Below are 10,634 nucleotides of genomic sequence, written 5' to 3' on the forward strand. Positions count from 1 at the left end.
GAATGTTTTTCTTTACCATACTGCCATTTCATTAAATTCACATAACTAAATCTCCTTTTTGAAGATTTAGATTGAAATGGAGTTTAACTTGGCCGAACATGGACCTAATAGGTGATAAATTGAAACAAAATAAAACTTCCAACTCCACTTCTACCTGGCAATGCTTGTTATCCACACCCAAGGTATGGTGGTATGTCGGGATATTGTCATTCACGAGGTGTACATGCAACAGTTTAGAAGTGACAGAACACTAAAGGTGGGACTTTCTCCTTGACCCTAGTACAACGTGTGTACAACGTGTGGATATTAATCTAAAAAGCTACTATGCTCAACATTTTGTAGTAGCAATTGAATTTAATAATATTGAACTTTACAGAGCAAAAATGTTTACATTTCGTTATCCGAAGTGGATCTGTTTTGATGAATATTCCAGTAGATGTTTTTCTTGTTGTTGATATGTTTTTCATAAGCAACAAACAAATGTGTTGGTGATATTTTTATCGTAAAGTTTCCAAGAAATACCAAATATGTTTGTCCTGCGCCGAGACTGTAGAATATATGTATTTTACCAATCTAGATATATACAGTATACAAAAGCAAGTCTAGCCAGTTCTACCTAGCCCTATTCCATAGCATCAGGAAAATTATTTGTTTTAATTTTATAGGAGAGAAGTGTGTTGTAAGATTTCATAGACTATATGTCAGTTTACATATATGTATGAACGCATGTGGACTAGTACGTGTAGTTACATGATGCGACATTTTGGCTATACAAGACTTACACTGAGGAACCACGTCTCACCTACTTTCGTTTTACAGGTCCGTTTTGGTTTCTTGCAGGCAGTCGGGTGAGGTGAGGTGAAATTGGGTTTAACGTCACGTCCAAGATTATTGCACTTATATAGCGACGTGCATGCACGTGCGTATGTGTGTGTGTGTGTGTGTGCGCGCGCGCGCGTGTGTGTGTGTGGCTGTTTGTACTAGTCCGGATTGATGCCGATTTATAGTGCTAGCCCACTGAGATACCATACCGCAGTTTAACATGAGTACCCCACTCAGACACAGTATACTGACTCCGAGCCGACTTGTCCTTGTTTTAGCCCACAGAGATACCATACCGCAGTTTAACATGAGTACAGTATACTGACTCCGAGCCGACCAGTCCTTGTTTTAGCCCACAGAGATACCATACCGCAGTTTAACATGAGTACCCCACTCAGACACAGTATACCGACTCCGAGCCGACCAGTCCTTGTTTTAGCCCACAGAGATACCATACCGCAGTTTAACATGAGTACCCCACTCAGGGGCACGGGTGGCCCAGTCGTCTAATGCGCCGCGATTCGCTGTGCAGAGTTGCGTCCTGGTTCGCCCAGACTATGTCTCTCCGGGTTTGTCAGCACCATACTCGTGCTCGTGGGTTTCACCGAAGTGGTAAACGTCTAAGACCTGCATCACTTCGGGCTTTCCTCAGATACGCCGTGATATAACTGGGATAATGTTAAAAGCGGCGTTAAACCCAAGTCACTCACTCACTCCGCTCTCCGGACGGACGCTCTACCACTAGACCACGGAGGCGGTCGCAGGCAGTTGGGATATAGCTGGGACATACCTAGGACGTCATCGTACAGCTGCGTGCATATGCGAGTACGCACTATGTACATGTACAATAAATATTTCACTGACGAAAGTAAGTACGAGTAGCTGTTTCTGTATTTAATCGTCTCAATTGTGATGACACTGCTATCAAAATATATAATTTAAAAAGGGTTTTGCTAAAGTGGGTTGGTAATTATTTACACATACATAAAATGTGACTGAATTCACATAAAATATCCAGAAATCTGAATAATGCAATTGTTTTACTTTTCACTTTTGTTTCATTATCTCAACTCTTGACTGTCAGATTTTAGTTCATATTCCGGCTGCAACCCAGGAACACTTTTGAACTGTCAGGACACGTTTACATCAACTTCCGGTGTAAACAATCGACTCGAAGATCAGTTGTCGAGATGTAGATAGACCATTGTCGGCGTTCTCTGTCACAAGAAATGTCGTTAGTTAAGCCAGTATGAGGCATGCAGACATTTGCAAAGCACGACATTGTCAGCAGATAGTACAAGCACGACATTGTCAGCAGATAGTACAAGCACGACATTGTCAGCAGATAGTGGAACCCTGATGCCTGACAATGAAGGTTGTAATCTGTTTTTCAAAAGAAAAACAAAAACTCAAATAAAGTTTGTTCTCAAACTTGGAGGAATTACTTTGATAATCTACTACATGCTCCACCAACTCAGTGTCAGGAATACACTGTCACACTTTCCAGTGGAAGCTCTCAACATTCATGAAAGTGAAATCGAAAATGCTCTACGACATTTTGCTGACCCAAAAAAAGATCCACAAGTACCTTTGAGGGATTGTCCAATTCCTAGATTGATCAGTCGTCATGGTAACCCAAGTTCTAGTAACGATACCCAGTCAGCCCATTGCAGGCGAGTGCCACCCGTCAGAGGGTCATGTGACATAGCGGACTCTCTGTTCAAGGATCAGCCTAAGGGCACCTGCTCACAACAAGGCCGAGTACAAATATGTGATTTCCAGGTAATAAATAATAGTGCAAATATATCTTTTGTAAAGACACATATATTTAAGCACATGAGATTCTGTGGAATGTCATAACCTTCTTTCCCAACTGGGGGCCTGGGTGTCCCAGTCTACTATGGTGCAGCGATTGGCTGTGCAGAGTTGCATCCCTAGGGAAGGCCAGATACCTATGATTGTGGGTTTGAATCCCATTATGTTTCTAGGTCTGTAAGCACCTTACCCATGGTTGTGGGTTTCTGCAAAGTGCTAAATGTCTAAGACCTGCATCACTTTGGGCCTTCCTGACACATTAAACTGACACCCCAGGATATAACTGGAGTACAGTTCAAAGAGAGTTGCTCTTTTTTTCACAAACCCAAATAAATAGGCCACGCCCACTAATGGACTAATGTTTCCTGATTGGCGGATAATAGAATGAGCAGGGCTTGTGTTGCATGTTTGCACTGGTCGATGTCACTGATTTCATATATTGTTGAATAATGAATAAATAAGCAGTCTGTGAATTATTATTGTTGACATATTTATCTATGAGAATTTACAATGTGTGCACACCAGGTTTTACCTTTATTCCTCTGTATGGACACGACATTAAATGCCATTTCACCTCACCTCACCTATTCCTCCGTATGGACACAACATTAAATGCCATTTCACCTCACCTCACCTATTCCTCCGTATGGATACGACATTAAACCCCATTTCACCTTGCCTCACCTATTCCTCTGTATGGACACGACATTAAACCCCATTTCACCTCACCTCACCTATTCCTCCGTATGGACACAACATTAAACCCCATTTCACCTCGCCTCACCTATTCCTCTGTATGGACGCGACATTAAACCCCATTTCACCTCACCTCACCTATTCCTCCGTATGGACGCGACATTAAACCCAATTTCACCTCACCTCACCTATTCCTCTGTATGGACGCGACATTAAACCCAATTTCACCTCGCCTCACCTATTCCTCAGTATGGACACGACATTAAACCCAATTTCACCTCAGCTCACCTCACAGTGTCTTCTCTGTCCTTTAAAGGTGTGTAGATGTGGCCAGGAGACAGATACTCCATGAGGGAGGCTGCTTGATGTATTAGCATTACTTATGCGACAACCGCAGTTTGCATTGAGATCACTAATAGAACAGTATCAGTCCTACTTATATAGAGTCAGTGCCACTGTGTACACTTGCTAACAGTAAATGTTCACATTGTTAACAGGGCAATCCGAGGAGACTGATCTGTAAGAAGACAAACTGTGATAAGCTCCACCTGGGAACTCGAAGTCTTGACACTGGTGTGCTGAAATGGAGGGAAGTGGCATCAACTGATATGTTACAAAGTCAAATTGTTGACCTTCTTAAGACGCCCCACAGCGGTTATTGCTACATCCGTTGTGAACAGTCCACTGTGGAGGTGAATGTGGAGTATCCAGACTTTCTGCAAGAATCCAGTGACACTCAGAATGTGCAGCTACTTATTCTGCCCCCACTAGTCCCGGGGAACAAGAAGTATAACAGAGCATCACCGTCTATAAATGTTAACTTCATATTTATTGACTCTGTTTCAAGACACCATTTCTTTAGATCTCTACCAAAGACAATAAAACTGTTTGACAGACTTAACACTGGCAAGAATGCAGTGGTGTTAGACTTTGAGCTTGTACAGGCAGTACGTTCAAGAACTTTTGAGACTTTAAGTAGTTTGTTTCAAGGCAACATACCTCAGGAAGATCAGACATTCGGAGTGCTGGACATGCCCCCAGAAGCCCTCAAAATTGAGGGTTTGTTTGGCTTGTTCAGAGATGCAGGGTATTGTACATTATGGCTGGAAGATCTTTGTTTTGAATGGGAGTGGGGCATCTCTAAAGATTTGCTTGTACACAACAAATCACTATCAACAGAAGAGACATGGAAGAGTTTGAGGAAAGCTTTCAGTAAAGCTGGGATTGAATCTTTTGGTGTTTCTACAGCGAGCTGTGAGATTCTGAACCAAAATGGAGTGAATGACCACTTCCATGGACCTGATACTGTGTGCTTCAATGGCCGACATCAACATGAGTATCTTCTGGATTATTTAAAACTTTACCAGGACATGATGGCCGCCACAAGTAAACCCTATGTTACATTCCTGGAAACAAACGTCGGCCATGAAGACACTGGTCGGAGAGTACAGACAATGGATGATCATCTGGCGGAGTACCTGGCATTCGCTGCTAACCAGCGGAACACCCTGACTGTGGTTTTCTCCGACCATGGGAATGCCTATGGAAAGTTTCTAGATGAATCTCCAGAAGGAAGGGTGGAACTGTACCATCCGGCTCTCTTCATGATCGTTCCCACGTCAGTCGCGAAACAACTCGGTCAGGACAAAATGGCGGCCTTGACCTTGAATCAGGACCGTTTGGTCAGCCATCTTGATCTGCACTACACCATCAGATCTCTGATCAGCAGCACGTCCAACATTCCCGAAGTCAACAAACAATACCTCGTCAACCCCATGGGGCTGTTCCGCAACATGTCGGACTCACGTCAGTGTCTCAATGTTCCACAGATTCCACCCAACTTCTGTATCTGTGAGGGCGGCGAGTCGCGGGTCAAGAACAACACCCTCCATGTTGTGTATGCACACTTCGCTGTTGGCACCATGAACAACGCGATACAGACACAGTTCCATCAAGCACATCCGAGGGTTGTCACAGGATTTGGCAGCTGTCGCAGACTGCGGTTGGCAATGTTCCAACATGTGAGAAAAGCTGTGCATTCAGTAAGTTCCATGTTTTAGACTAGCAACCCTAAGTTGAGTTGAATGATCATACTGATCAGGGCCCATGTTAAAGTATGATAGTTACGATCGCCTTAGCGCTATGACTGTCGTAAGTAACATAATCTTAATCCATTTTTCTCATTTCTCAATTTTCTCATTCCATTGGCAGTCACGTGAGAACGCTTAAGCACCTTCCTGTCAATGTGTATGCAGTAATCAGCTTGCACTATTGTTGCAAGGTGTGCATGTTAATTAGCCTTGATTGGATACTGATGTAATTGCGTCAATCACAGTGAGTTCAGTCAGTTGTGTGTGAAGTGAGTTTAGGTTGAAAGTTTGGCAAGTGTGGGTGTGTGGAGTTTTTTTTTCTTATTTTGAACTGTTCGAGTCCACACATCCAGTTTGACAGATCCAAGTATACATGGTGGTAAACATATTTCCCACCCACAATTTTATTTAATTTTATTATATTTGTTGATCTTTTAAATATTGAAACAAAATACCTGGAGACCAACAAATGATATGACAACACAGCAGTTGGTAACCAGGGAGACAGTGTTGATATTAGATCATGCTCCTCACAAGGATCCAGCTCGGACCATAACCTGAGGTTCCACGTAGCTGACTGCGATTCAAGAACCATATTTCTGTCGAAGGATCCCGTGGTGATCCTGGGTCAGAAGTAGAGGTGAAACGATACATCGGTGCACCAGTGCATGTTGAGCTTCCATGTGCTGATACGATACATCGGTGCACCAGTGCATGTTGAGCTTCCATGTGCTGATACGATACATCGGTGCACCAGTGCAGTAGAGCTTCCATGTGCTGATACGATACATCGGTGCACCAGTGCATGTTGAGCTTCCATGTGCTGATACGATACATCGGTGCACCAGTGCATGTTGAGCTTCCATGTGCTGATACGATACATCGGTGCACCAGTGCATCTTGAGCTTCCATGTGCTGATACGATACATCGGTGCACCAGTGCATGTTGAGCTTCCATGTGCTGATACGATACATCGGTGCACCAGTGCATGTTGAGCTTCCATGTGCTGATACGATACATCGGTGCACCAGTGCAGTAGAGCTTCCATGTGCTGATACGATACATCGGTGCACCAGTGCAGTAGAGCTTCCATGTGCTGATACGATACATCGGTGCACCAGTGCAGTAGAGCTTCCATGTGCTGATACGATACATCGGTGCACCAGTGCATCTTGAGCTTCCATGTGCTGATACGATACATCGGTGCACCAGTGCAGTAGAGCTTCCATGTGCTGATACGATACATCGGTGCACCAGTGCATCTTGAGCTTCCATGTGCTGATACGATACATCGGTGCACCAGTGCAGTAGAGCTTCCATGTGCTGATACGATACATCGGTGCACCAGTGCATCTTGAGCTTTCATGTGCTGATACGATACATAATACAATGTTTTCTGTATCGATACAAGACGATACACCTGCTAAAATACATTAGTGCTGGTTTAATGACCCCCCAGCGTTTTTGTCAGTCAAAAATCACAAAATGTGTTGTGATTAAGTTCACTACTAAAAATAGCTGCTATGCACATGTGTCTACAGCTAGCTTTTCCTTTTGAACCTGCTCTGAAATATTTATAGACATTTACATGTGATTTGGATCAGGTGGTCAGACATAGTGACTCGGTTAATTATGTGTCATCGTGACCCGAACACCATTGCTCATAATATCAATCACTGGTTTACTGGTTGGTTATTTACAGGCTGCCTTAATATAGTTCACATCTTGCTGACTATGCTGACATTAAGCAACAAACAAAATCAAAGTCAATTATATTAAAGTTCCGTTATCTTTCCACAGGACAAGACTGTTTCCCTGACAATGGACTTGTTGTTCGAGACTGGAGATCCGTCCTACCCCCATCACGAAGTCTTCATGGTCTCCGTCCAGTCAAACAACGGCCAGTTTGTCCTGAACAAGTTTGACCGCTTGTCTCCATACAGTAAATACTCCGTCTGTGCTGACAAGGGGGTACAGCTGCAGCTATGCATCTGCAACATCGGCGACCACCAGGTGGAAATGGAACGCCTGCCGCCGCTGTCTGATGCAGGCTTGTTACGGAGGCAGGACCTACTGATGCATGCCAGCATCGTGAAGGTGAAGGAGTCTGAGGACTGTCTGTACCGGATGAACCAGGAAAACGAAGATGGCCTGACTGTGTCTATGATGAACGTGTGCTCCACCACTGTGATACATGTCTCTGTTGCCGTGGACACGGTTGGTATGGAAGCGTTGACAGGCAAGTCTGTGCAGGCTGATCTACGCCCCGGGGAAATCAGGTTCTTGTTTGCTGGCGTCGCCAAATCCGTAAAGACGTGGAACTGGTCCTACCAAGTACAGTTTACTCTCAACACCTGGCCTTGACCTTCAGTGTAACTCGCCTGGACCTTCAGTGTGACTGGCATGTGGAGTCTGCTTATGGCAGCCATGAAGGGTTGAAATAAGTTACATTGGGAGGTCTGGTTTTTGGTGATTCCGATGAGTTAATTTTTCAGTTAATCCTACAATACTGCTTTAACAATGCTAACAGTGGTGCTGTAACAATGCTAACAGTGGTGCTGTAACAATGCTAACAGCACTGCTGTAACAATGCTAACAGTACTGCTGTAACAATGCTAACAGTACTGCTGTAACAATGCTAACAGCACTGCTGTACCAATGCTAACAGTACTGCTGTAACAATGCTAACAGCACTGCTGTAACAATGCTAACAGGACTGCTGTAACAATGCTAACAGCACTGCTGTAATAATGCTAACAGTACTGCTGTAACAATGCTAACAGTACTTCTGTAACAATGCTAACAGCACTGCTGTAACAATGCTAACAGTGGTGCTGTAATAATGCTAACAGTGGTGCTGTAATAATGCTAACAGTACTGCTGTAACAATGCTAACAGTACTGCTGTAACAATGCTAACAGTGGTGCTGTAATAATGCTAACAGAACTGCTGTAACAATGCTAACAGTGGTGCTGTAATAATGCTAACAGTACTGCTGTAATAATGCTAACAGTACTGCTGTAACAATGCTAACAGTACTGCTGTAACAATGCTAACAGTGGTGCTGTAATAATGCTAACAGTGGTGCTGTAATAATGCTAACAGTACTGCTGTAATAATGCTAACAGTACTGCTGTAACAATGCTAACAGTACTGCTGTAACAATGCTAACAGTGGTGCTGTAACAATGCTAACAGTACTGCTGTAATAATGCTAACAGTGGTGCTGTAACAATGCTAACAGCACTGCTGTAACAATGCTAACAGTACTGCTGTAACAATGCTGCTGTTACAATGATAACAGTACTGCTGTAACAATGCTAACAGTACTGCTGTAACAGTACTGCTGTAACAATGCTAACAGCTACCTACCTATTATATGGTAGTTGTTCTTCAATTATACAGAGCTCCAGATAACTTTTTGAACAATTGAGTTTTTACTCTAGGGTTTCTATTTTAATTGGGTTATCACATTTTTCATTGGGTAACCAATATTTTTTCACTCATCTACTCATCATTCTCATGGGATTTTACCAAAATTAGTGAACATTTTAAGATTTAAAAAAATGAAATAATGTTTTAGATGTATGTAACTGGTCTAAATATATATGTTTGAATTGGAAAATAATAGCTCATAATTGTTTCGGAAATTAGCTCCTTTGTACGCATGCTGAAAAAGCTTCATTGGGTATTTACGCGTGCTGTTTTTATACATTTGAGTTTTTCATTTAATGCCTGCATTTCTTAATGCAAGTTAGTTGAAAGTAATTGGGTTTTGAATATTTTGGTGGGTATTTTTACGCTGCATATCTGTAGCTCTGGATATATTAATAGAGTTTAACATGGCGAGCTTCACATGGCAGAGCTTTTAAAAAGAATTTGGTGACATAATCGGTTGATACAGTGTAACATGGCGGCATCAGGGTATTCTTAGTGAGAGATGCAACTGTCAAAAGGTATTTGTGGGAAAGGGTTTCACAAGGCTTTGCATGAAGAATCTAAAGCATTGCTCTGGGTATGAACAGTGTTATGTTCGGGAAGTCAGGAGCAGCAATGGACTACTTATTCCATGTAAAAACTATGCAGTGGGCGGTTTCAGATGTTGTGTGAGGGGACAATGATGGGCGGCAAGCCCGTGGTTTCATGTGATGAGTTTTGATACTACAGTATACCATATTTTCTTGAGTATAGTGCGCACTTTTTTGTGCGGTACATTTACTTAATCATAATTTTATGTGTATCTAACAATCATATTTGTCAAAATAAAACTTGACTGTTGAATGAATTGTTTGCTGTTAATTCCATGATCTAGGATTAGCCTGACAATGTGTGGGGAGGTATCTGTGAATGACAGGGTGTTGGTAAATTCAACAAGATCCCTGCACACAGGCGGACCCAGAGGGAGTGGGGGGGGGGGGGGGGGGGGGGGGTGTTCAGGTCCCATTTGAAAACCATATGTAGTAGGTTGTCGGCAGTAAAACTGACAGAGGATTTTGATATTTTGGACCCCTCCCTTTTTTTTTTAAATACTGGATCCACCCTTGCTGCATACACTGCATGTAGACTCTAAACTGTTACCATGGTTGCTTGAGTATGTGTTTTGATTTGGATGATGCCAAGAAAGAAAAAAACAAAATGTTGATTGTGTGGCTAACATCGTCGACATCAGGTACTCAAGTCATTTTTTTCTGTCCATCGGATCCTAGTCAGACTTGTTTCTATCCATCAGAGCCTCGTCAAAGCCACACTTGTTTCTATCCATCAGAGCCTCGTCAAAGCCACACTTGTTTCTATCCATCAGAGCCTCATCAAAGCCACACTTGTTTCTATCCATCAGAGCCTCGTCAAAGCCACACTTGTTTCTATCCATCAGAGCCTCGACAAAGCCACACTTGTTTCTATCCATCAGAGCCTCATCAAAGCCACACTTGTTTCTATCCATCAGAGCCTCGTCAAAGCCACACTTGTTTCTATCCATCAGAGCCTTGTGAAAGCCACACTTGTTTCTATCCATCAGAGCCTCGTGAAAGCCACACTTGTTTCTATCCATCAGAGCCTCTTCAAAGCCACACTTGTTTCTATCCATCAGAGCCCCGTCAAAGCCACACTTGTTTCTATCCATCAGAGCCTCATCAAAGCCACACTTGTTTCTATCCATCAGAGCCTCGTCAAAGCCACACTTGTTTCTATCCATCAGAGCCTCTTCAAAGC

The 10,634-nt window shown here is 43.0% G+C and overlaps 2 protein-coding genes across 2 annotated transcripts; one reads left to right on the top strand and one right to left on the bottom strand.

Annotated features, from left to right (window-relative positions):
• Positions 1-2,038: 2,038 nt before the first annotated feature.
• LOC124134461 lies at positions 2,039-9,708 on the top strand. Its single transcript, XM_046499302.2, has 3 exons — positions 2,039-2,604; positions 3,831-5,375; positions 7,225-9,708. The coding sequence occupies exons 1-3, from the start codon at positions 2,182-2,184 to the stop codon at positions 7,786-7,788; spliced, it is 2,532 nt and encodes an 843-aa protein (XP_046355258.2). The 5' UTR covers positions 2,039-2,181; the 3' UTR covers positions 7,789-9,708.
• Positions 9,709-10,125: 417 nt separating this feature from the next.
• LOC125372088 lies at positions 10,126-10,617 on the bottom strand. Its single transcript, XM_048381041.1, has one exon. The coding sequence runs from the start codon at positions 10,615-10,617 to the stop codon at positions 10,126-10,128; it is 492 nt and encodes a 163-aa protein (XP_048236998.1).
• Positions 10,618-10,634: the final 17 nt, after the last annotated feature.

This window comes from Haliotis rufescens, unplaced genomic scaffold, assembly GCF_023055435.1.
Source record: "Haliotis rufescens isolate VD_foot unplaced genomic scaffold, xgHalRufe1.0.p SCAF_35, whole genome shotgun sequence".
Lineage (NCBI taxonomy): Eukaryota > Metazoa > Mollusca > Gastropoda > Lepetellida > Haliotidae > Haliotis > Haliotis rufescens.